Here is a 27,408-nt window from a genome sequence, read left to right as displayed (position 1 = left end):
GTTCTGTTGGGAGTGAATGAACAAAGTCAAAGCTAGTCTGAGTGTGAAACTATTTCTTCTTGTTATAACTTTTAAAAGTGACATAGCAGCTTGAATATCACCCAAAATGTAAACGTAATCAAAATAAAACAAATCAACACTAGTGTGTGTGAAAGTGAAACATTACAGTACAAAGGCCCTGAACTTGCAAAGACTATGCACTCAGTAGAACTATAGACTGTGCACAAAGTTAACCATGTACTAGAATTGAGCCCTAGACTTTAAATCTAACTGCAGATGAATGTGAACTGACTTCTGATTTTTTCATTGTAAACAAGAATGTAAACATTGACCAATAAACTGGATTTTAAAATATACATTTTTAAAAATATTGTTATAGCATCTTGGGTAAAGATTTTGTATACAACATTTTTTACTAAGGCCTTGGAATTAAGTGATTAATTCAGATATGTAGTAAAAATTCTGAGATTCAAATATTGTCACATCTTAGCCATTATATGAAAAACATTTTATTTTAAATCTGTAAAGGTTATAAAAACAAACTTGCAATTTCACCTTAACTAAATTAATTTCCGCAGACTTACAGCAATGGCATGGCATACCTCTCTATTCAAAGGAAAATAAGTGTAGCTTTCCAAACTGCATGATTTTGGAAAGGTCCCAAATTCTGGCTCTCCAATAGGCTTAGCCTATTCCTCAAAAAGGTCAGCCTGTTGCAGAAGCCCTTCATCCTACAAAAACAAGCACCTTCACAACTGCAACCTAATGAGGAAGTGGGGGACTCGTAGCAAAAATTGCATGCCCTCCCAGGCCAGATTCTGGTCCTAGGTAGGGCTAACCATGGCTAGCTGACACCATGGTCCTTGTCTACATTGTCTACAAATTTGGGGTCAGCATTGTCTCAGATAACTAGTTCCTTAACATTTGTGTTTCTATACAAGAATGTTTCCCAATGTAGAGAAGACCTCTGTGTGCAATAGGGACAGTATTGCTGACTGCGGTGGCACTAGGTGAGGAATTTGGGCTGCTCTGCACATGGTTTTTGGACTGCTGTCAACTATATTGATTTAGAAGCCAACAGTTAAACTGGTACAACTTTGCAAGGCAGTGACACGGGTATAAAGGTGCTTATCCTAGTACTCAAGGCCCTGTACATCTCCAGCGCTCCGAAGTGTTACATAAATGTGATCTTAGTTATTTAATAATCTGCCATCATTCAAATTCCCTTTTATTCTCCTATCTGCTGCTACTGCTCAGCATCTGCCTGTGTGGGACACTGGGCCTGGGATGGATCTGTGCACTTGCAGAGCTGGGCATTCTGCTTGTGGGTAGGGTACTGGGTGAGGGGGGCTTGTTGCTGGGGGTAGGGCGTTGGGAGCAGGGTGAGGGGGTCTGGTTGCCGGGGGCAGGGTGCAGGGCGCTGGTTGAGGGGTGAGGGGGGCTGGGTGCAGGGGGGCTGGTCGCTGGGTGAGAGGCACTGGTCAAGGGGGGCAGGGTGCTGGGTAAGGGGGACAAAAGGTTGGTCGCTGGATGAGGGGGGCTGGTCAAGGGGGACAGGGTGCTGGTCGAGGGGGCTGGGTGAGGGGGGGCTGGTTGCTGGGCGCTAGTCAAGGAGGGCAGGGCATTGGTCATGGGGTGCTGGGTGAGGAGGACTGGTCGAGGGGGGCGGGGAGTGGGGCACTGGGTGAGGGGGGCTGGTCGAGGGTGCTGGGTGGGGGGGCGGAGCACTGGGTGAGGGGGCTGGTTGCGGGGCGCTGGGTGCAGGGAGCTGGGGGTGGAGGGCTGGTCGCTGGTCGAGGGGGGCGGGACTCGGGGTAGAGGGACTGGTCGCTGGGTGAGGGGGTCGGGGCATGGGAGATCAGGGTGTGGGGCGCTGGGCGAGGGGGGGCTGGTCGCTGGGGGCAGGGTGCGGGGCGCTGGGGGAGGGGGTGATCGGGGTGCGGGGCCTGGGGGGAAGGGGGCTGGTCGCTGGGTGAGGGGGCGGGGCGCGGGGGAACGGGGTGCGGGGCACTGGGGATCGGGGTGCCGGGCGCTGGGGGAGGGGATCGGGGGGCGAGGGATCGGGGTGCGGGGCGCTGGGGGAGGGGGCGGGGCATCGGGGTGCGGGGGGAGAAGCGCGGGGATCGGGGTGCGGGGCGCTGGTCGCTGGGGGAGGGGGCGGGGCGCGGGGATCGGGGCGAGGGGGATCGGGGTGCGGGGCGATGGGGGGGGCATCGGGGCGCGAGGGGAGGGGGCGGGGCGCTGGGGGAGGGGGCGGGGCGCGGAGGATCGGGGTGCGGGGCGCTGGTCGCGGGGGGAGGGGGCGGGGCGCGGGGCCGCGGCGATCGGGGCGCGGGTTGAGGCCCTTGGGGGCGGCGGCCGGGGGAGGGACCCGGGGCTGGGCGGCTCGCGGGGCCCGGCAGGTGGATGTCGCCTCGCCGGGCCCGGGCCCGGGCCCCTCCCCCGGCCGCGTCCCCGTCCCCGTCCCCAGCCAGACTCCGCGCCGCCTCTTGCCGCCGCCCGCCCACGGGGGCAGCCCCTTGTTTACCGGCCAGGCAGGCAGCGGAGCGAGCCCGGCCGGGACCCGCGGGCTGCGAGCGGCCGCCGAGGGGGCCGGGGCCGGGGCCGGGGCCGAGCCGGCAGGAAGGGGCCTGGCTCCCCGCCTCCGGGGCCGGCGTCCGGGCGCTAGAAGCGGGCGGCGGCCGCGGGCTCTCGCCGAAGATGCGGATCCGGGCTCGGCCCCCGCGCCAGCCCCGCGGCCTCTGAGCCCGCGGCCGGGAGGGGGCGGCGGCGCCGGGCCATGGCGCTGAGGGCGGCGGCGGCGGCGGCGCTCGCGCTGGCGGCGCTGCTGGGGGCCTGCTGCGGCCCGAGCCGGGGGGCGAGTAAGTGCGGCCGGCGGGCGGGGGGCGCGGCCTAGTCGGCGCGCGGGGCGGGGGGCTCCGGCGCCGCTGCCCGGCGCTGGGCGGGGAGCAGCGGGGCCGAGTTCGGCTCTCCCCGAGCGCCCCGTGTCGCAGCGGCGGCCCCGGTGTAACGGTGACTTGGCTCTGCCGAGCTGCGCTTCCGCGGGGGTGGTTCGACAAATAACCCCCCCGGGAAACCGACACCTTGAGACCGAGCCCCGCGAACCGCGGGCTTGCGGATGAAACTTAAACCCCGATAAAGTGCTGCAAAAAGCCCAAATCCTCCCATGCAAAACCCCGCGCTGCTCCAGAGCAGGCCTGCGTGTTCCGTGGGACGGGCATGGGAGCCAGGGGCAGCCCGCACCTTAGCGGGGCACCCAGCTTCCCCCCATCTCCCTTCCCAGCCGAGCGGGGAGAGGCGGCCGCGGGCGCAGCAGGGTGCCTCGTAGTGGGGCAGATGCTCCGGGACCCTTCCCCCTTAGCTGTGGACTTTCCTGCTCTTAATCTTTTCTGGCACAACCAGTGTATTTCCTAAATGTAGGTTCTGGAGTATGAGGTGTAATTGTGTGCAGGAGTGGTCTTAAATGAACAGAAAATAGCCCTACTGCCTGTCTGAGTTTTAAAAGGGAAGTGTTCTTTGGAAGCTCCCAGAAATTCAACTGGTGTGAGGAGCACCTGCCTAGAGCTGAGAGAGCCTCTTAAAAAGATACTGTGGGTGTTTATTTTGAACAAAAAAAATCCCTTTAAATAGACTGGGTCATGAGTAAAATACCTTATTTCTACTTTGCTTGGCCTACTCTAGTTCAGGGGGTCAGCAAACACCTGCCAAAGGCAGTATGCCAGCTGATTTTCAGTGGCACTCACGCTGCCTGGGTCCTGGCCACGGGTTCGGGGGCTCTTCGTTTTAATTTAATTTTAAATGAAGCTTCTTAAACATTTTAAAAACCTTATTTACTTTACATACAGCAATTGTTCACAGAGTAACAATCTGTGTTAGTCCACAAGAAGAAAAGGAGGACTTGTGGCACCTTGGAAACTAACGAATTTAGTTGAGCATAAGCTTTTGTGAGCTACAGCTCACTTCATCGGATGCGAGTGTTGCTCACGAAAGCTTATGCTCAAATACATTCGTTAATCTCTAAGGTGCCACAAGTCCTCCTTTTCTTTTAGCAATAGTTTAGTTATATATTAAAGCCTTATAGAAAGAGACCTTCTAAAAAGGTTAAAATGTATTACTGGCACGCAAAACCTTAAATTAGAGTGAATAAATGAAGACTCGGCACACCCCTTCTGAAAGGTTGCCAACCCCTGCTCTAGTTGGAGTTATTTGTTTTTGAATTTTTATTTTATTTTGATTTGGGGATAAATGAAAAAAGTTTTCTGAGTTGCTGGTAACTTTACCTTAAGTGGCCATTAATATTTACTTCTCAAAAATATTTTGAAATGGGACCTCTACGTTGACTTCTGAATCAGGTTCTAAAACTGTTTCTCTTAAATGTGGCATTTGGCATGTGAAGGGGGTATAATTGTATCATCTGTCTATATATAAAATAGGGAGCTGAGAGACTTAGCCCATGCTTTTCTGTTGGAGTTTACCCTACAAGTAATAGAGGGGTAGCCGTGTTCGTCTGTGTCCACAAAAACAACGAGGAGTCCGGTGGCACCTTAAAGACTAACAGATTTATTTGGGTATAAGCTTTTGTGGGTAAAAGTATAACTACAAGTAATGCCTTTGTGGGTCTAATTTGTTTTAAATATGAAAATGCATGCCCCTCTAGCCTTCTCCATGACACGTTAAAGGATTCTAACTGTAGTTCCCCCTCACTTCTCTTTTTTTTCTACCTAATTTCAACACCAAATATAGTTTCAGAAGGCTCTTAGCTCAGTGTTGGCTTAGCGTTGCAAGGGTTTGAAATTAACCAGAAAAATATTCTTAGGCAGGCCTTGCAGTCTACAGGTATTAAAAGCTTAGGGTGTGGGGAGAAGTTACATTAAAACAATAATAGAATCTGCATTGGAGGGATTGGGGAGACGAATAAATGAAGCTCACAGCTATCTTAGTTAGCTAGTGTCAGACCATTGTGTTTTATGGCTGATTTTGTTGGATAAGCTTGCTTAAAGACATTATTTTAGCTAGAGTTTTCTGTTTTAAGGTAGAATGTTTGTTTGCTTTTATAGAAAATGAAAGGACCTGCTAGTAAATGTTTGCGTAAGGAGAATTAAGTACTGAAATTGTTCATTTAATAACTTTGATTGTACTTGGCACGTTTCCTACAAAAGGAAGTAATATCAGTAGGCTAGTTCAGAGTCCAGATACTGCAATGATGGACTTGTCACATACATACAATAATAGAGGTGTTTCCATCTTTATATCCTTTGACTGCTGGAAAATCAGGCTATTTGGCTGGTCATGTAATCAAAAATACCTCCCCCTCTTCACTCGCGTGCTTTTAAAAAAAAATAAAAAATTATTAACTATAAATCTTGAAAAGGAGTACTACTGTATTTTTCATCTAGGAATTGAGATATAGTCAGCAAGCAGCCCAAACTGTGGCCTGTGGATATACGTGAAGATTTCTCTTTCCAGTGCAAAACACTAATATTACTACTGATACAACTTTAGTCCAATGACCTCCAAGTTCTTTACAAATTGTTACTGTTACAAACAAATTGCTGCTACTGTGGCTTTCTGTATCACCTTTTATTCTTGGATTGCATGTGTGTTTATGAACATAATGAATTAATCCTCACATCCTTGTGAAATAGGATATAAATATTATTTATGTTTTACAGATAGAGAAATGGGAGCAATGCCCCTGGAGTCAGATTATAGCAGAGCCCAGAATGGAATTTAAGGATATTTCTACTTAATTTTATTATTTATACAGTGCCAATAGTGTCCTAGGCATGTTACAGATGAGGTAGGAAGATGAGGTCCCTAGTCCAAAGAATTTTCAGTTTAGCCTTGACTCCCATTTCTCTGCTCTAACCACTACATCACATGTAAAACTCTGTGTTTGTAAAGTGTCTTAAAAGATGCCCCTCCTTCCCCCAGTTCTGTTAGTTCTGTCATATGCTGAGCATCACCCTGGAAGTCAATTTTGCTCCTGTGAGTTTATAATATGAAAAAGTCATTTGTCACCATAGTTATACAGGCCTTCTCTCTTGCAGTTGTAGGGTTCCATGAAATATTCTTTTATAAAGGGGAACTGTCCTCAGTGTGCTTTGCAGCCTGGAGAGGTCCTAAAATGAAAAGCACTTATCACCAAAAATAACCTGGTGAACCTTTCAGAGGGCAGTCCTGGGGATGGCCAACTTGCTGAAAAAAGTTATAGAGACAAGGTGGGTGAGGGAATATCTTTTATTGGACTAACTTCTGTTGGTGAGAGAGAAGTTTTCGAACGACTCAGAACTCTTCTTCAGGTCTGGGAAAGGTACGGAGAGTGTCACAGCTAAATACAAGATTGAACAGATAGGTTTTAGAGTAGCAGCCGTGTTAGTCTGTATTCACAAAAAGAAAAGGAGTACTTGTGGCACCTTAGAGACTAACAAATAGTTTATCATAAGTAGCAAATATTCTAGGGCAGGGGTTCTCAAGCTTTATTGCTCCGTGGCCCCCTTCTGACAACAAAAATTACTACATGACTCGAGGAAGGGGAACTGAAGCCGGAGCTCGCCTAAGCCCTGCCAAAGCCCAAGTCCCACCGCCTCCGATTGGGAGACAAAGCCAATGCCCAAGAGCTTTGAGGGGGGAGCCTGTAACTTCAGTCCCATCACCTAGGGCTGAAGCACTTGGGCTTCAGCTTTGGCCCTGGGCGGTGGGGCTCAGGCTTCAGCTTCTTCCCCAGCAATGCCACCCCTGGCGACTCCATTTAAAATGGGGTCGTGACCCACAGTTTGAGAACCGCCGTTCTAGGGGATCATTCCAGACGAAGTGGCCTGTTAACAGCCCTGTGGTCATAGGACAAAAAGTGGGGTTAGTGGGTTACTAAGTGTTGTAATGAGCCATAAATCTAGTGTCTTTATTAAGACTATGATTTTTAGCATCTAGCAAAGTTATGAATTTAAGCTCCTAGGCTTATCGTTTGAAAGTGTTGTAGAAGTTAAAAAAAAAAAAAAAAAAAGTTGTCATTTGTGAGACTGGCAGCATATCTGCCTCATGGCAAAGACTTGAGGCCTGACTGCTTCCTCTGAAGTCAGAGAGCTTTCTACCTGAACTCAAACTCCTCTAATATCTACTTTTTCACCCTTTGGTTGGCTAGTTCTGAATACCTTGGCCCAGTGGATTCATCTTTGGTTGCTCCAGTCTGTCCTTTGCCTTTGTAGAGGACAGGCACAGCAGTAAAGAAATAGGCTTCTGTTATAACTTTAATATATAGAACATAAAAATGGTATCGAATCCCAGGTTTGGGGCAGAATTCAGAGTGCAGCAGGCCAAGCTATGGCATTTGTGTGCGATTGGCACAGGAGAAGCTGTCTTCAGGACACAGGGGGATTGCCCTTGCCTTAGCAGAGGTCTTCTCCTTCCTTGCCTACAAGAATGAATGCAGCAGCTGCCTCACAAGGTCATCTAAGGGAATTTAAGGGTAAATGTACAGACTCTCACCTTCATCACAGCCTCATCTGAACCTGCTTCACCGCACAGACCTCACTATCGGGGGTGGCAAACTGAAGATTAAAATTAAACAGTTTAACTATTAGATCTTTTTCTGTTTGTTAAACCATTATTAAAGTAGGTTGGAAACCGGCTTTTGCAGTCCCTTGCATTGAGGTCTCACCTGGCTGGGTAGTACTCATGACCTCTCGTCTCAGCAAGGTGGACACCCCAGTCACTAGATTCAGAAATTGTCATACAAGTAAGAAAAAGAAATACTCAGATGCCCTCTTTCCTCTTCCCATATCTTATTCCTCAAAACAAGAGTTTATTATGTGTGAAGTATCATGCTTTTAGATTGAGCAAAATGAATGTTGTTTTCTTTTAATGATGCAGTTACTGAGGCAGGCTGTATACATTTTAAAAACTGTAGCATTAATAAAATATGTTAAATGGTCTTTGATCTTATTTTCATGAACAGTAAGTACTATGTTATCTCGGACTTAATGGATAAAGAAACAAAGCTCTGGAGTAGCGAGTCATTAAGGTTTATTATCCACACTGTTTACTATAAATAAGCTTTAGGTTCCAGAATTTCTCCCAGTCACTGTATTTTGAAAACCAAAGCTGACATCAGATGTGGTTTCTCCATTCAGTACCTTAGTGTCGCTGCCAAACTAGTTTGTACAAGAGGCTCTGCCTGTCTTTATGGCATGGGTTTTAGAGAAATGGTTGTGCCTTGCCATTTGATTCTTTCTTTGTGGCTTGATTAGAAATGTCTAGAAATGGTTTGTTGTTTTTTTAAAATAAAGTTACTTTGAATAGCTTGATAACCAAGGATGCAGGAGTGTTTTTTTTTACTTCTCCCATGTGGCTGCTGTCCTATTTGGCTGCCCCCTTCCCTTTTTCTTGTATGGTGGAGAGATAGAGCACTCAGCCTGGGCTTTGTGCCTGTTCCCATTGAAATTAGTGGTCCAAATTCATTATGTGATGTCATAGGTAGAGTTTGGCTCACTGGGAATTTTGTCAGCAACTTTAGTGGGAGCACTGGTGGACCCTAGTATATACAATATGGTGGAGCAAATATTTGAGGCTTGATCCCTTTTCTTAAAGTTTCCAACATCAGAGAAGAACTCAGCTTATTTGTCTTCAAGAAAAACTCACTAATAACTGGCTTCTGAACTTTTGTCTTTCTTCTGGGAGCTAATTTGACCAGTTTTCATATTAATTTTTTGCTGAATTTTTCCCCAAGAAGAAATTGCTGAGAGAAGCTGGGGAAAAAAACACTTCTTCCTTTGATAATATGAAGTTATAGGGCTGACATGAGAGTGGCTGCAGCACAAATAGAAGGCTCAAATGGCTGGGTAGAATTCAACAAATATATCCAGAAAAAACTTTTTTTTTTCCTATTCTACAGTTATGAAGATTTATAAAATATTCTTAACTGTATAACTTTATGATGTACCGTGAAATGGTATTCACTTAGCATGGTGATGGCTATAGAATGAGAACCTGAATAAAATAAGAAGTCATGATAAAAATCCCTTGTAAGTCAATAGATAAATTCTTTTAAAAAATATAATTTCCACAGAAATGTAAAATTCTACAAAAGTTTCAATAGAATTTCATTTAAAATTGCTATAACCTTAGCTAGGTTGTGCCTTTAAAGAAGTTGTTGGTTATTTTAGAAAAGAAGCTCTTGAACTGTGATTGTTTTTTCTAGGGATTCACCTAATGCTAACTCTTAAGCGATAAAAGACTTGGATAGTTAACTTACCGTTGCATCCTTGTAGTAAATAATTTGCATGTGTGTCTAGTAGCCTTGAACCTTGAGCTTTTATTCTTGATGGTAATTTCTTTCCCATGGAAAAGACTTGAGTAATATTTATTGTCTTTTCCATTTCCTAGAAGTTAACTGTATATATTGAAATTATATCAAACAGAGCTTTATACACATCAAAGTAGCTGCTCCTGGGTAACAACTCTGTCTGCTGCAACTTGTTACCTGTGCATTTGGTAAGCAGAAACCAAGAATTAAGCTGATTGTGTTACCAATCCTATCTTAGTTGCGCTTGTGATTTATGCATTAAACAACAATCTATTGTAGTGGGTTTTCTTTCTGTTGTTTCTCCTTTTGCTAGAGGAAACCTATGTTTTAAGTGTCAGATTACCGTAAGTTTTATTTGGTAGTCGATTTATGTTCTTCATGAAGAATAGCTTGACTTTTACCTTTAATAATACTCCTGAACCCTTTCTAAAATTAAATTTTAATAGAAAATATTCTATTTTCTGGCAAGACACTTGAATCTACCAATGGGAAAATAATGAAAGAAGAACATGCCTCCCCAGCCATCAGTTTTGCAGTTTCTGTGTGGCTGCCGAGAAGTGCATGTTCCTTGCTTCAAAGTGTCCTTAGAAGAGTTTGTTGAAGCTTTGATGCTTGGCACCGATTTACTAATAATCATGTTACTTCTCCTGTTGATTCCTCTTTGTTGCTCCAAATAGCATGCTGTCCTGGCACTTAATTAGAAGTAGCAACAAGACCTCCAGCAAAGTTTTTGGCCTCTTGGTATAGCCAGAAATTTAAAAGTGTATTTGTTATTTTGAGATGTGTAGATTTTTAAATGGAAAAATGATGCTGAAAACATTTGCTTTGTTAGAATGAACAAACTCCTTACCGTGTAATTTCCCCAGTTCCCTCCAAGATTATTTCATATCTTGCTATTAATATTAATTTAATATAAGGCTAGTTACTAGGTTGGCAGAATAGTGGATATAGATGAGAGACTGCTGAGGTAAATGTAATAGTTTGTATGAAATTTTAAGGCTTTGGAGGAAAGCCCCACTTTGTGGGTGTCACCCCCAACATGCATTTGCTGTCCTGAAAGCATTCTTCCCCTTCTGACTTGTTCTGAAGAAATACTAAAACCATCCATATAAGATGTGTTTAATTTTCTCCCAATATTTCTCATGTTTGGGGTGCCCAGTGAGAGAGTTTGTTGATTCCCTCCCACCTTACCCAGAAGCATCGGTGAGGTAAAAGAAGTTTTTGCTAGCTGCTCACAAGATTCCCTGTCCTACTTTTAAAGGTACACATTTTGATGTGCTGTGCACATTGTAAAATTCTTCTGCTAATGATTTTTGAAGCAACTTGGATATAATGCCAAAAAAATCCCATTGAGCAATATTATTGCTCAGTCTTCGAATATTGCCAGGTTTAATTTTTATTTGCAGTTAATCAGATTTATGAACAATTGCTATGAGGTTTTCGTAGAAACTAAGTACAAATGTTTTTAAAAGAATATGTTAGGGGTCTGTGGAAAACTAAAATCAGAATATTCATTGCCATTAAGCTGCTAGGTGTAGTAGTTTTGCAAGAAACTCACACAAGTGAGTAACTTCTTAAAATGGCAACATGCATGGTGGTTGTATAATGAGTGGGGCTTACGTATATTGTGGCATGTGGCCGAAGGCCTTGTGTTACCAGCACCCAAGAAGTGTGTTGTGGGAAACAAGCCTTCCCTGTAGTGTGTTCCTGCATGCCCTTACAAAGAGCCTTGCTTCTCTTATACTTTCAAATGAATCAAACAAAATAGAACTAAGTGTTTTTAAAGTCTAATCTAAAGCACCATGATCCATTTTAATATGTAACTTTGAGCATGTTTTACTGCAAGATCCCAAACTCTAGTGTCTTTGGATGCATTGGACTCAGTAAGCTACTGCGAGAGTAGATGGGTTCAAATGGACATAGGTGGATGAGCAAGAAATTAGGCCTTATCTGTGTGACTAGACTCCTACGTTCATGCAGGGGATGACACTCTCAATCTTGATCCCTTTATAAGGGGAAGCACCTATTTTCTATTGGTAGGGTGCTTTGATGAAATTCTGATTTAACACACCAATCAGTAAGCAAGCCAGATCTCAAATATTAAATGGCTTAGTATTTAAAGAGGAGAACCTATTAACTATGCCTCACTTATTTACAAGCTGATCTAAGTGGTCCTATTGTGAAAGCATATATTTAGACAGCTTTAAAACAGTGACTTGCCTACCAGGCCATAATGGCCCAAGATACTTGGACTTCATTTTGAATGTCTGTGTTCAGTGGAAGAGTGTCTGTTAGGAATCCAAAGAAATTACTTCAGAGTGCATTGTTGTTGTTGTTGTTGCATATAGTCTTTGTGTAAAAGAGAAAGCAAAGGTTGCAGCAATAAGTTACAACAGTCTTTGGAAGAGTTCTTTTCAGAGTGAAGTAGCTAAGGTGGCTTTATTCTGTAAGAGGACCCAATTGATACTGTTTTTTTTAAGTTTAAAGTTATTACTGTAAATGTCAACTGTTAAACAAAATTGTTTAATTTATGGTTTGATTTGTATTTGAAGTGGATAGAAGGCCCCTGTAGTAAGTTAAACTAGACTGCCTTTGCATTCAGTGTTGCATCCTTTGGTCTCAAACATTGAAAAGTACTCTTAGATTGGTGGCTAACTTGATGGTTTTGGGTTTCTGAAAGAGGTAAAATCTGAATTCAGTTGCGTAATGTTACTCCTATTGGCTTTATTAAAGTAAATGTAATAAAACCAAGTTAAGACGATCTGTTGGCCCGCTCATGAAGTACTGTGCTTTTAGGCTGAAAGCAAATCTTAGTAGTATGTGTGCTAGGTAGTTCCATGGCACTGAATGCAGGAATAATGCAGTACTGTTTTAAGATTTATTCTGTACTTGCAAACCACATTTTGCAATTAATGTGCTAGAAAAATGGCTAAATTATTCCAATTATAATTAAAAATCACTCGCTGCCTCTTGTGTTGATAAGAAGCTTGGAATGTGGATTCTAAAGCTTTCAGCCACCCAGTACTCATGTAGATTCTGATTCAGGAATGGATTTCTGCACGTGCAGAGGTAAGTGTTTACTGAGATAGCAAAGCAACTAGACAAGGAGAATTCTCACAAGTGTGAAAGTTATAAATGGATCCTGTTTATGAGCTATTAAAACAATTTTCCATAGAAATGTAATTTAAACACCTCAGCAGAAAGCAGGGATGACTTCCTGGTAGAAATCACAGGTAAGTGCATCACACACCTTACAGCAGGTAAAATGAAGAGGCACAAAATGCTCTGTCTAGACTGAACGTGCCTCAGTTGTTGGTGTTTTGAAAAGCAGCCAACTTTCAGTCTTGAATTTCCATCTAGTGACACTCAGCTGCACCACTAATAGTTAATATGCCAGTTTGTGCAGTGCCAGCTGTGTGCTAAGTGTTTTACAGATAAGTATGGAAACTATACGCTTACCACAAACAGTTTTGTGAGCATGAACAGGGTCTGAAGTTTAGAAACACCTCTTTTCTAAAGCTGTTTTTATCATGTGGTGCCATAAATCTGCATGTTTATAATACAGCTGCATAAGTCTACTCCAGCTAAAAGCTTTGTGTATAAAATCATCGTAAGCTTTTGGTTTTAAAAAAAAAAAAGTTTGACTTCAATTCAGATTAATAGGAACAGATTTAAATAATTCCATTTTGGAAGATTTGATCCTGATCTGTGATACTTATCTAAAGATCACAGGTAGAAGGAGTGACCATGAAAGGTGGTTACTGACAGTGAGGTGTTTGAGTAGTGGCTAAAGAGTTTTAAGAACAGAATTCGATGTAAAGAATTTTTGGAGGCTTATTCTCCTGTAACTGACAGGTTTCAGAGTAGCAGCCGTGTTAGTCTGTATTCGCAAAAAGAAAAGGAGTACTTGTGGCACCTTAGAGACTAACAAATTTATTAGAGCATAAGCTTTCGTGAGCTACAACTCACTTCATCGGATGCATTCGGTGGAAAATACAGTGGGGAGATTTATATACACACACAGAGAACATGAACCAATGGGTTTTATCATACACACTGTAAGGAGAGTGATCACTTAAAATGAACTGTTACCAGCAGGAAGGGGGGGGGGAGGAAAACCTTTTATGGTGATAATCAAGGTGGGCCATTTCCAGCAGTTAATAAGAACGTCTGAGGAACGGTGGGGTGGGGGGGGGAGAAATAACGTGGGGAAATAGTTTTACTTTGTGTAATGACCCATCCACTCCCAGTCTCTATTCAAGCCTAAGTTAATTGTATCCAGTTGGCAAATTTCATAGTAGCAGCCGTGTTAGTCTGTATTCGCAAAAAGAAAAGGAGAACTTGTGGCACCTTAGAGACTAACAAATTTATTAGAGCATAAGCTTTCGTGAGCTACAGCTCACTTCCGATGAAGTGAGCTGTAGCTCATGAAAGCTTATGCTCTAATAAATTTGTTAGTCTCTAAGGTGCCACAAGTACTCCTTTTCAGTTGGCAAATGTTATTTCTCCCCCCACCCTCCACTGTTCCTCAGACGTTCTTGTTAACTGCTGGAAATGGCCCACCTTGATTGTCACCATAAAAGGTTTTCCAAAGTAAAACTATTTCCCCATAAAGAAAAGGAGTACTTGTGGCACCTTAGAGACTAACAAATTTATTAGAGCATAAGCTTTCGTGAGCTACAGCTCACTTCATCGGATGCATTTGGTGGAAAAAACAGAGGAGAGATTTATATACACACACACAGAGAACATGAAACAATGGGTTTATCATACACACTGTAAGGAGAGTGATCACTTAAGATAAGCCATCACCAACAGCAGGGGGGGGAAAGGAGGAAAACCTTTCATGGTGACAAGCAGGTAGGCTAATTCCAGCAGTTAACAAGAATATCAGAGGTTTCAGAGTAGCAGCCGTGTTAGTCTGTATTCGCAAAAAGAAAAGGAGTACTTGTGGCACCTTAGAGACTAAGGTTCATTCAATTCATTCAATTAATTCATTCAAGTGAATTGGAATTAATTTGCAAACTGGATACAATTAACTTAGGCTTGAATAGAGACTGGGAATGGATGAGTCATTACACAAAGTAAAACTATTTCCCCATGGTATTTCTCCCTCCCACCCCCACCCCCCACTGTTCCTCTGATATTCTTGTTAACTGCTGGAATTAACCTACCTGCTTGTCACCATGAAAGGTTTTCCTCCCCCCCCCCCCCCCCCGGCTGCTGGTGATGGCTTATCTTAAGTGATCACTCTCCTTACAGTGTGTATGATAAACCCATTGTTTCATGTTCTCTGTGTGTGTGTGTATAAATCTCTCCTCTGTTTTTTCCACCAAATGCATCCGATGAAGTGAGCTTTAGCTCACGAAAGCTTATGCTCTAATAAATTTGTTAGTCTCTAAGGTGCCACAAGTACTCCTTTTCTTTTTGCGAATACAGACTAACACGGCTGCTACTCTGAAACCTATTTCCCCATGTTATTTCTCCACCCCACCCCACCCCTCCACTGTTCCTCAGATGTTCTTGTTAACTGCTGGAAATGGCCCACCTTGCTTGTCACCATGAAAGGTTTTCCTCCTTCCCCCCCTCCCCCTCCTGCTGGTGATGGCTCATCTTAAGTGATCACTCTCCTTACAGTGTGTATGATAAATCCCATTGTTTCATGTTCTCTGTGTGTGTATATAAATCTCCCCACAGTATTTTCCACCGAATGCATCCGATGAAGTGAGCTGTAGCTCACGAAAGCTTATGCTCAAATAAATTTGTTAGTCTCTAAGGTGCCACAAGTATTCCTTTTCTCCTGTAACTGTGACCTTTTTAGAGGGGACTCAGTCAAGGGTGACAGTCTGCAAATTGTACTTAAAACTTTCATCTCGTAGCAACAAAACAGTGCATACATGCAGTGCTCCAGTGGCATCTAATGCAATCAGAGCAGCAGAGATATTTGTATGGATGTTAATTGAATTAGGTTACTGGCTCTGGATGGTATAATCAAGATAGAAGTTCATAATTTGTAATAGAATTAAAAAATAGAGGTGAAAAGTCTTTATGATCTTACACTGCTTTGTTTTAAAAGTCATTTACTGGTAGTTGCACGGGAAGATTGCTCATTAAGTATACAAGTAGATATACTGGTACATTCAGGTATGGAGTTAGACATACAGGTAAATGTTGTTAATGATAACTGTTTTAGTTTAGCATTGTTGTTTACACACAGTTTGATAGGTAGGTGATTGGTCTGACATTTTAATATCCAAATAGAAAATCCTGGATCTTCAAATACAAGTTTTGAGAAGGGAGCTGTAGACTCTGAATCAGAATAGCTGTCACCAGGGATCATTTTGAAGAAGGCTTCCAAAGGAATTTTGGTAGGTTAAGGAGACTGCAATGTCCAGTGCTGTTAGAGAGACACACGTTAAAATAACTTAATACATACACCGAATACTAAGGTTAGAACCAGTTACTAAAGGAGTTATAAGTTTAACTAACACTGGGATAGGCTTAGTATGTCTCATGTTACTCACATTTTGGTTAGTAGCTCCTGCTCTGCAGATTGCCGCTTGCAAATAAAAGGTAGGATTGATGTATAAAAGCAAACAAACCAAGAAAAAAAATCCACCCAGATTTAATACTGATTTTCTGTTCTAGTAAGTTTTTAGCTCACTTTCCACTTGACTTTTATTTTGTGGTGGCAGAATGCTTACAAGCATCCAAGAATACACATATCTTTCTCCTATGACAGGAAAAGAAGGATGTATGCTAAGGGGTTCTTAGTATCGTCAAAGTAATGTCAAGAACAGGTTAGATACAACTGGTACAAATTGAGATTTGACTTCTGCTACCATCTGACTTTTTCACTTTGGCCTTTTACCTCTCTTCCTCTCCATCCGTGTCCACCTGAATGAAGCAGTTATCCTGCATTTGGGAAGGCAAGCTGTTGCCAGCAAGGGTATGATTCTGCTTCATTATCTGTCTCTGGGGATGCTGTAATGAAATGTATGCTATATCTGACCACCCAGAGGCTGTGTACACTTGTAGAACCTTCCTTGTATCCAGTGCTGATTAGTAAGCAAGTTTACCCTGCCATTGGTGTAACATCTTGCACAATAGGATTTTGTTTAATATTTTCATGAACAGAATTTTTTTAAAAAGAGAACTTGTGGGATAAAAAGGCAAAATATTATCCTATCAAACCGTCTCTCCTACTACAGGAAATTCAAGAAGATGGACAAAGGGTTACCAGATTCCATTTAGTCCATCCCCTTAGACAATGCAAAGTGCTCCTTACAAAGCTTTGTCCTGTCTCTTTTAAAAAAATGCTAAGAAATGGTACTTTTGTTAAAAGTTCCAAAGAGCCATATAATGTGGATATGTTATCAGTCCAAGTGCCATGTCCATTTTTATGGTGCATGCAAATTTTACTGCCTTGTAGATTAATTATTAGAATTGTATTTGTTTTTCTGGAATCAATTCATTTCCAAAAATCTTTTGATGATAACTAGTAGCCTTCCCGTGAGAGGAGAGGCTAGCTATAGTTCCCTTTGGAATTCAGTATAATACATAGTTTGTGTAGTGTTAATACAAACTGTATTTCAGATGATAGTAGGTGGAGGCGGGGCGTGGGGGGGAATAACCTTTTTCAATGAGACTAGAAAGGCAATTGAGAGTTAACGAGGGGGAGAGATTCAGGGAGGATGTTCTAGAGAGGTCATGGCGTTGGGTGTAGAGAGAAGAATTTTGCATTAACAGTTGAAAGTTTGTGTGAAAGGGAAGAGCAGATTGGTGCTAAAAGAATAGAAGGGATGAAGAGAGGTTGAGAGAGATGAGATCTGTGACAACAGCTGGAGCAACTCCATGGAGGGTAGGAAAATTAAGGAAGATAACTTTGACTTGATACTGAAATATATGATCAGTCAGTGAACCTGATTTGAAGAACAAGGTGATGCATTTGTGCATTCTGTGCAGGTGAGCAAGAGCTTTTGGGTCACGGAACAGAGTGGCAGTAGTCAATACAACTTGTTCAGCCTGGTTGAAAAGGGAAAGAAGAATCAGTAGACAGAGTGAGGGATGTCTGCCTCCCCTCCCTTGTTGCCTGGAGGAGAGATGGGCTGAGCTGAAGACTCAAAATTAGAACCCAGATTTGGTTCCTTCACTTGGTAGTGTGGCTAGACAGAAGGCCTGAGATCTGTGATGCAATAGTTGAGTGGGTAACTTCAGCAATGGTTTGTTTTGGGCTTTGCTATACATCTTATTCTTGTAGTTAGGCTTTTTCAGTAGACTTTGTGTTTTGATACTGTGGTTCTCAGCCTGGTTTTGTAAAAAGACTCAGTCACTTGTGGATTTTGCGCTGTCACTCAGTCCTGCACCAGCTGTTGCAATTGATCTCCTTGGTGAATTTTTTTTCACTGTCTAGAGCAGGGATTCTCAGGACAAATTATTTGGTGGCTTCAGAGTATGGCCACCAGCAAGAGCTGGTGGCCATTCTCACACTTTTTTATTAGCTTTAGGAAAAACAAACAAATATGCACATATATATGTCCAAATCATTGTAATTTATTTATTGCTAGCTAGTAAGTCTGTTGTGAAAAGTGATATTAATCAAGTATCGCTTTTCACAGCAGACTTACTCAGCCCTTGCAAGCCTGGGGACAAATTAAGCCCTGGATGGGAGGTCAGGGGAGGTAGCGTGGGACTGAAGCCTGAAGTCCCATGGCTGAGTCCAAAGCCTCGTGTCTCCAGCAACCCATACCAAGGCGGTGCATCCAGGAGCAACGGGGAGGGTTACTACTTTGCCTCCCCCCCCATCACAGCCCAGGAGGCTGTGGTTGCAAGAAAAGCCCCAGATAGCCGCATTTGAGAAAAGTTGTAAATACACCCAGGTTTCTTTAGTTCTTTATTTCATTGGTGCCTGGTCTCATGTTTCTGTTTTTCTACCAGTTTGAGCCTTGTGTGATTGATTGTTCACTTTCCCAGTTTTCTCTCTGGATTATTGGTTCTGTTGAATAAAATTCTTAACTAGATATTGCAGGGAAAAGGTTTCCAACCATGGAATGTAAAAGCAATAAAATAAACTAATCTAGAAATATTATTACCCTCTCAATAAAGGCCAAGCTAGAGTATAGGCTGTGTTCTTTCATTTTCACAAAATTTCCTTCACTCTCTCAGTCCCCTTCATACGATGTCATATTGCCCAATTACTCCCATTAAATCCTTTTGTATTAATTGCATAATCTGACATGAGGTAGATATGGTGTTCTTTTTAAATACTTGCCAAAAATCCTCTGCTGAATAGATGCTTATTCGTCTCTTATGAATGCCAGATGGCTATCTAGAATACTGTTACTTCACAGCAAACATAAAATCCTAGAAATTGCAGATGACAAAGTCCTATGAAGTCTTCTAGCCCAAAGCGACAGGCTCATATATGCAGGATTGTTCCTTGCAATATTTCCTAGTGCTTAAGCCATGCTACTTAAAAATGCACCCAGTCATGTTCTGACTGCAGTGTATTGTACAGCAGTTGAACATATATTTTTTAGAAAATTGTCAATTATTTCTGTTCTTTGCCTTCCAGTTTGCGGGAGCATGGACATTCGGAATAACCTGACCCGGTTGAATATGCTTGAGAACTGCACTGTGATCGAGGGCCACTTGCAAATATTGCTGATGTTTAAAACCAAGCCTGAAGATTTCCGTGAGCTCAGCTTTCCCAAACTGACTATGATTACGGACTACTTACTGCTTTTTCGGGTATATGGCTTAGAGAGTTTAAAGGGGCTTTTCCCCAACCTCACTGTGATTCGAGGAACTCATCTCTTCTTTAACTATGCTCTGGTCATTTTTGAGATGGTTCACTTGAAAGAGATTGGCCTTTATAACCTAATGAACATTACTCGAGGTTCAGTGCGGATCGAGAAGAACAATGAACTGTGTTACTTGTCCACAATCGACTGGTCTAGGATTTTAGACTCTGTGGAAGACAATTACATTGTTGCCAACAAGGATGACACAGAAGAGTGTGGAGATGTGTGTCCAGGAACTGTGAAAGGAAAAAGCAACTGCCCACCTACTGTAATAAATGGCATTTTCATTGAACGCTGCTGGACCCACGATCACTGTCAAAGAGGTAGGAATACAGAGTAAAATATTATTTAGATTTTGAGAATGCCCTGCTGGCAGCTTTTGCACCATCCTTGCTGCCACTCAATATGTCTAAGTACTAATATATATATTCTTTCATAAGCTGCTACCTTTATTTCAAATGTGGATTTACATTTTTCTTCAAATGTAAAAAAAAAAAAAAAGCATGGTTAAGAAAGTTTATGGCATTTTAATTTTTCAAATATTTTCTTATTGCACAGCTTCCTTTTTAAAAGGACCCCATTCTAAAATATATAACAATACGCTAAGCTGCATACTGAATATTTAGGAACTAAATGTTCAGCTTTTTAAACTGTTTCTGTAACTTTTTTTTACCTATCTCCCCCCCCACCCCACTATGTGACTAATTAATGGCAATTTCTTCAAGATCCCCCTCCCCCAATACATCATCATCATCCACCTCTCATCTAGCTTCCTTTATAAAGAAAGCTACTGAAATTTTAAATTTGGAAACAGCTTAATGATCTGTGTGTATGTACACGTGCTCTCTCTTCAAATGAAGAATGTGATTTTATATATATGTTTACATTTCAACTCTATTTGTATGGTAACTTTAAAAAGTGAATACACATTTAGTTTGCTTGCAAAGTCATTCTCTTTCTCTCTCTCTCACACACACACACACACACACACACACACACACTCTCTCTCTCTCTCTCTCTCTCTCTCTCTCTCTCTCTCTCTCTTCCTTATATATTTTCTTTTCCTTTTACAATACTTGCTCAAAATATGTAGAGTAGCAACACTTGTAATTGACATCCAACTTGAAAAACATACTTGATAAGTTGTATTTTGACTTACTTATCTTTGAATTCAGAGCTCTCCAATTGGTGTTCTCAGTAGGAATTTATATGTACTTATTCTCTGACACCTGCCTGAAGGTTTTGGTTTTTTTTAAAGTTAATTGTTTTTGATCAGTCATAAGTGGTGAAATTGTTAACAAACATGCACACTCATCTCCTGGTAATTATGGCAGAGATTAAATGACAGTTCTTCTCAAGCTGAATGCGTTACTGGACCCTCGCTGCTTCTGCTCTTGTGCCTTCCACAATAATCTTCAACCAAGGTTGCCTTAAAGTCTGTGACTGTTTTGCTAAGCTTAAGGTAAGCTTGTGTGAATTGTACTTTGGTTTTCATTTGTCCCAAGAACCCCATGGCCACTTCTTATGGGGCTTATCTGGTGACCTCAAACAACTATTCACTACTCCCCAAACCCCCGCAGTCCCTTGGACTCCTGTCTTTTTGGACTTGATCATGTCTGACTGCTTGAATTTATCCCTTCTCTCTCTCTCTCTCCCCCCCCCCCTTTTTTTTTTTTAAACTACTGAGGTTGAGACGAAATGCAGTCAGTTAATCTGTCAAAGTTCTCAGTAGGATCATTGTTTTGGAATAAAATAAAACTTGCTGAGCTTTATATTTGGAGTTTAATAAATTAAACTTAATGTAGGTTCTTCATTTTGGTATTTGGTACTTAGATGCTAAGGCGATGGGTGCTTAAATGCTTCAGGTTGATCCATAGTGACTAGAGAATATGGGGGGAGAATTTTGCCTAGTTTTCTGTGTGATTTAAATTTCTGAAATTTTGGTTTTCACGCTTACTCCTCGTTTGTTCATTGTTCTCACTTTCTTCTTTGGAGATGTTGCTGTGCAGGGAATAACAATATTTTCTCTAGCTACAGGAATCTTTCTTTTAAAAAATAGTTGTTTTGTTGCTGCAGAGACAAGATACATAAAATAACTGTTTGCATTCCCTGGGCTGAAACATCATGAATAACTGATATATTGATAAAAAGAAAAGGAGTACTTGTGGCACCTTAGAGACTAACAAATTTATTAGAGCATAAGCTTTCGTGAGCTACAGCTCACTTATATTGATGAGTACTTTACTGTTCAGTGTTTGAGCTGTAGTGAGTGACATACTGTGTGGTAGAATTCTCCTCTCAGATATCATAGACTGATAGAAAATCAGTGGGTATAGTAGTTGCTTCCAATTATGTTAAAATACAGAGCTGTCTGCCTCTTTAAACAATGTTAGACTTCTTCCCCTTCTGAACTGAAGCGTTCACATGTAGTGAAGTGTTCTGAATGGGAGCTGGGCTCTTCTGAAAATCTGGCACCAGTTGTGGGTGCTGGACATGCTTTAAAGCCTCTGGTCTTTTCACTTCAGGGAAGCTCTTGCATCTCATCCTTTAACGTATTTTAGGCTTAAAATTTACTGCTCAATTCCTGCCCGTTCCCCCAAAATAAAATAGAGGCTGGCTTGATTCTGATTGTGACTGTTACACAGCCGTTTATTTGTATATCCGTTTAAAGATATATTGTCATTCCTTCTGGAGTCACTCTGCTGTCTCTGTGGTTCAAATTGTGCTGTGATTGATGTTTGGAGCGTGGATTAAATACCTCTATTCATCATGGAATTTCCCTTACCAAAGTTATATATTTGGAGTGAGCAAGCAGAGCTTTAATTTTCTAGGTAATGCTGCTAATATAGGGATCAGTATTTTTCCATTCAGGAACAAATAAAGGAACAGCTCATTTTAAATTTTTACCTATCAGGCTCTTGTAATTTACTTACCATTATGCTCTTGCACTTGGGATTTCTCACATGCTCTTTTCCTTCATAGGACATGAGCATGGTCTGCTTTTCAACAACAACAGTTTTCAAAGTCACAGCATATTCTATTAAATGTTGCCAGCCTTGCTCTGAGTCGAGCTTCCCAGATAGTTCTGCTTGAACACTCAGCTCCCCACAGAGACCACCTGGTTTGACAAACCTTACTAAGTCTCTCATGCTGGGACTCCACTGATGAACCTCAGTAGGGGAGCAGGCTGAGTAGAGACACAGAAAAGTCTGGCGTGACCGGTGCTAGAGTGTAGCTAGGGAGGCGGCAGACCCAGGGAGCAAGTCTTCTGTCTGTCCAATTTGCCTCTCTAGTAACACTCCATACACTTTCCAAGCCCAGCTTCCTTTTCTCCCACCACCTCGTCTACTCCACATCCCTGCCCCATTTCATGTTTACTATTTCTCTTTATTTATGTTTTTACTAGGGCTGTCAATTAATCGCAGTTAACTCACGCGATCAGCTCAAAAAATTAATTGCGATTAAAAAAAATCGTGATTAATCGCAGTTTTAATCACACTGTTAAACAATAGAATACCAATTTAAATTTATTAAATATTTTGGATGTTTTTCTACATTTGCATATATATTCTGTGTTGTAATTGAAATCAAAGTGTGTATATTATTTTTATTATAAATATTTGCACTGTAAAAATGATAAAATTTTTCATTTCACCTCATACAAGTACTGTAGTGCAATCTCTTTGTTGTGAGAGTGCAATTGACAAATATAGATTGTTTGTTACATAACTGCATTGAAAAATAAAACCGTTGTAAAACTTTAGACTGTGCTGTGTGATGCCTGTTCTCGTTTTCAGGTGACATTGTAAATAAGAAGCAGACAGCAGCATCCCCTGTAAATGTAAACAAACTTGTTTGTCTTAGCGATTGGCTGAACAAGAAGTAGGACTGAGTGGACTTGCAGGCTCTAAAGTTTTAGATTGTTTGTTTTATTTTTCACTGCAGTTATTTTTTGTACATAATTCTACATTTGTAAGTTCAACTTTTATGATAAATAGTACTTGTATGAGGTGAATTGAAAAATCACTATTTCTTTTGTTTTTTACAGTGCAAACATTTAATCAAAAATAAATAAAGTATGCACTGTACACTTGGTATTCTGTGTTGTAATTTAAATCAACATATTTGAAAATGTAGAAAACATCCAAAATATTTAAATAAATAGTATTCTATTATTGTTTAACAACGAGATTAATTGCGATAAATTTTTTTAATCTCTTGGCAGCCCTAGTTTTTACTCTTCTTAGTATTAGAACTGATAAAAATAACATTGACTCCTGCTTCATAGCTAATTCTGTTTCAGTTTCAGCAAACAACTATCCACAAGGCACATGTCCAAGTCTCTGAATCACACTCAAACAAATAACTAACTCTTGCCAAGAATTTTTTAGTTGGAAATCTATAAAGTGTTATTTCCAAAGTAAAAGTATCTATTTCAGTAAGATCTCCATCATTCTGAAGTCAGAGTTAAGGTTGTGCATGAGAGCAATTGTGATAGATTGAATGAATGTCTCATGGGAAGTTGCCCTTGGGAAGAGGAAAGGGATTTGTGGGAAGAGGAATCTGTGTATGTTTAGATGTTACAATGTGTGGGTGGAAAGTCATGTGATTGAGATTGGTCAGTATATGAATTTTGGCTTCACTAGCAATTTCATAGAATCATAGAATATCAGGGTTGGAAGGGACCTCAGGAGGTCATCTAGTCCAACCCCCTGCTCAAAGCAGGACCAATCCCCAACTAAATCATCCCAGCCAGGGCTTTGTCAATCCTGACCTTGAAAACCTCTAAGGAAGGAAATTCTGCCACCTCCCTAGGTAACCCATTCCATTGTTTCACCACCCTCCTAGTGAAAAAGTTTTTCCTAACGTCCAACCTAAACCTCCTCCACTGCAACTTGAGACCATTACTCCTTGTTCTGTCATCTGGTACCACTGAGAACAGTCTAGATCCATCCTCTTTGGAACTCCCCTTCAGGTAGTTGAAAGCAGCTATCAAATCCCCCCTCATTCTTCTCTTCTGCAGAGTAAACAATCCCAGTTCCCTCAGTCTCTCCTCATAAGTTATGTGCTCCAGCCCCCTAATAATCTTTGTTGCCATCTGCTGGACTCTTTCCAATTTGTCCACATCCTTCTTGTAGTGTGGGGCCCAAAACTGGACACAGTACTCTAGATGAGGCCTCACCAATGTCGAATAGAGGGGAATGATCACATCCCTCGATCTGCTGGCAATGCCCCTACTTATACAGCCCAAAATGCCATTAGCCTCCTTGGCAACAAGGGCACACTGTTGACTCGTATCCAGCTTCTCATCCACTGTAACCCCTAGGTCCTTTTCTGCAGAACTGCTGCCTAACCATTCGGTCCCTAGTCTGTAGCAGTGTATGGGATTCTTCCATCCTAAGTGCAGGACTCTGCACTTTTCCTTGTTGAACCTCATCAGATTTCTTTTGGCCCAGTCCTCTAATTTGTCTAATTAATCCCTCTGTATCCTATCCCTACCCTCCAGCGTATCTACCACTCCTCCCAGTTTAGTGTCATCTGCAAACTTGCTGAGGGTGCAATGCACGCCATCTCCAGATCATTAATGAAGATATTGAACAAAACAGGTCCCAGGACCAACCCTTGGGGCACTCCACTTAATTCCGGCTGCCGACTAGACTTGGAGCCATTGATCAGTACCCATTGAGCCCGACGATCTAGCCAGCTTTCTACCCACCTTATAGTCCACTCATCCAGCCCTTTATTTCTTTAACTTGCTGGCAAGAATACTGTGGGAGACTGTATCAAAAGCTTTGCTAAAGTCAAGGAATAACACATCCACAGAGCCATTTATCTCATCATAGAAGTCAATTAGGTTAGTCAGGCATGACTTGCCTTTGGTGAATCCATGCTGACTGTTCCTGATCACTTTCCTCTCCTCTAAGTGCTTCAGAATTGATTCCTTGAGGACCTGCTCCATGATTTTTCCAGGGACTGAGGTGAGTTTGACTGGCCTGTAGTTCCCCGGATCCTCTCCTTCCCTTTTTAAAAGATGGGCACTACATTAGCCTTTTTCCAGTCTTCCGGGACCTCTCCTGATCGCCATGAGTTTTCAAAGATAATGGTGGATGTGATTGGAGAACCACTGGCCAACTCCTTTAGCACCCTCGGATGCAGCGCATCTGGTCCCATGGACTTGTGCTCATTCAGCTTTTCTAAATCATCCTGAACCACTTCTTTCTCCACAGAGCGCTGGTCACCTCCTCCCCATGCTGTGCTACCCAGTGCAGTAGTCTGGGAGCTGACCTAGTTCGTGAAGATGGAGGCAAAAAAAAAGCATTGAGTACATTAGCTTTTTCCACATCCTCTGTCACTAGGTTGCCTCCCTCATTCAGTAAGGGGCCCACACTTTCCTTGACTTTCTTCTTGTTGCTAACATACCTGAAGAAACCCTTCTTGTAACTCTTAACATCTCTTGCTAGCTGCAACTCCAAGTGTGATTTGGCCTTCCTGATTTCACTCCTGCATGCTCAAGCAATATTTTTATACTCCTCCCTGGTCATCTGTCCAGTCTTCCACTTCTTGTAAGCTGCTTTTTTGTGTTTAAGATCAGCAGGGATTTCACTATTAAGCCAAGCTGGTCGCCTGCAATATTTATTATTCTTTCTAGTCATCGGGATGGTTTGTTCCTGCAACTTTAATTAGGATTCTTTAAAATACAGCCAGCTCTCCTGGACTCCGTTCTCCCAGGGGATCCTGCCCATCAGTTCCCTGAGGGAGTTAGTCTGCTTTTCTGAAGTCCACAGTCCATATTCTGCTGATCTCCTTTCTTCCTTGTGTCAGGATCTCATAGTCACTGCCTCCCAGGTTCCCATCCAATTTTGCTTCCCCTACTAATTCTTCTCAGTTTGTGAGCAGAAGGTCAAGAAGAGCTCTGCCCCTAGTTGGTTCCTCCAGCACTTGCACCAGAAAATTGTCCCCTGTGCTTTCCAAAAACTTCCTGGATTGTCTGTGCTCTGCTGTATTGCTCTCCCAGCAGATATCAGGGTGATTGACATCTCCCATGAGAAGCAGGGCCTGTGACCTAGTAACTTCTGTTAGTTGCCAGAAGAAAGCCTCGTCCACCTCATCCCCCTGGTCCAGTGGTCTATAGCAGACTCTCATCACGACATCACCCTTGTTGCTCACGCTTCTAAACTTAATCCAGAGACTCAGGTTTTTCTGCAGTTTCATACCAGAGCTCTGAGCAGTCATACTGCTCCCTTACATACAATGCAACTCCCCCATCTTTTCTGCCCTGCCTGTCTTTCCTGTACAGGTTATATCCATCCATGACAGTACTCCAGTCATGTGAGTTATCCCACCAAGTCTCTGTTATTCCAATCACATCATAATTCCTTGACTGTGCCGGGACTTCCAGTTCTCCCTGCTTGTTTCCCACTTCCCAAGAAGGCTTGAGCCTTCTTACATTTGTGTATAGGCACTTGAGATAACTCGCTGATCGTCCCTCTTTCTCAGTATGAGGCAGGAGCCCTCCCCTCTTGCGCTCTCCTGCTCGTGCTTCCTCCCGGTATCCCACTTCCCCACTTACCTCAGGGCTTTGGTCTCCTTCCCCCGGTGAACCTAGTTTAAAGCCCTTCTTGATTTTTTTTTTAAAGTGATTTGTGCTGGTGGGAAATGCAATTCAGTTAACTTACAATTAAGGCTGCTAAAATTTGTTGTTTTTTGGGGGGGGGAATGTTGTATTCTGAACTTGAATCTAGGCCACTGATGTCTCTGGCAGCTAAATGCTGACAAGTGTTCCTGTTTTTTATTTTGTACTGAACACACGGATCCATATCCTGTTCAAGAGCTCTATTCTGTAAGGCTGTTGTGCATCTTCAGTAAAGTTGTACTGAAGCATTGTTTTTAAATCGTATATTCACTTCCATTACCATGAAAATATAATTCACAGTTCATTGTACTCTGTGCAGCCAGATCTTGTCTTTGCTGAAGAATTCAGTAGGCAAAATAGTTGGAAGTGCAGTACCCCTGTCCTCACATTTGTCAGACTGGGTTTGTCAAACATCACTTTAATATTTTGCTTTTTTTCCACGTGGTTTCCATTTAACTGAAAGAAAGAGAGAGAGAAAGAAAGAGAGTGTGTGTGTGTGTGTGTGTGTGTGTGTGTGTGTGTGTGTGTGTGTGTGTGTGTGTGTTTTTTCCACTTGAGGAGGAATAGTTTCTGCAGCAAATAGGCTTGGAAGGTGGAGAGAGTCCCTCCAATCTTCATCTGTCTCTCTGGTTGGAAAAAAACAGGAAGAGATTGTGGGGATATGATAAGGC

General features: G+C 42.3%; 1 protein-coding gene across 1 annotated transcript in view; it reads left to right on the top strand.

The window, feature by feature from the left end:
• The first annotated feature begins 2,806 nt into the window (after window positions 1-2,806).
• The window catches only part of INSR (insulin receptor), a 104,305-nt gene continuing 79,703 nt past the window's right edge, over window positions 2,807-27,408 (top strand). The window contains 2 exon segments of the mRNA XM_043502630.1: window positions 2,807-2,861; window positions 18,876-19,427. Coding sequence (XP_043358565.1) covers window positions 18,887-19,427 — 541 coding nt within the window. The 5' untranslated portion in view covers window positions 2,807-2,861; window positions 18,876-18,886.

The sequence above is a fragment of the Dermochelys coriacea genome, chromosome 25 (assembly GCF_009764565.3).
Source record: "Dermochelys coriacea isolate rDerCor1 chromosome 25, rDerCor1.pri.v4, whole genome shotgun sequence".
In the NCBI taxonomy this organism is placed as follows: Eukaryota; Metazoa; Chordata; order Testudines; family Dermochelyidae; genus Dermochelys; species Dermochelys coriacea.
This window is presented reverse-complemented; position numbering and strand designations above follow the sequence as displayed.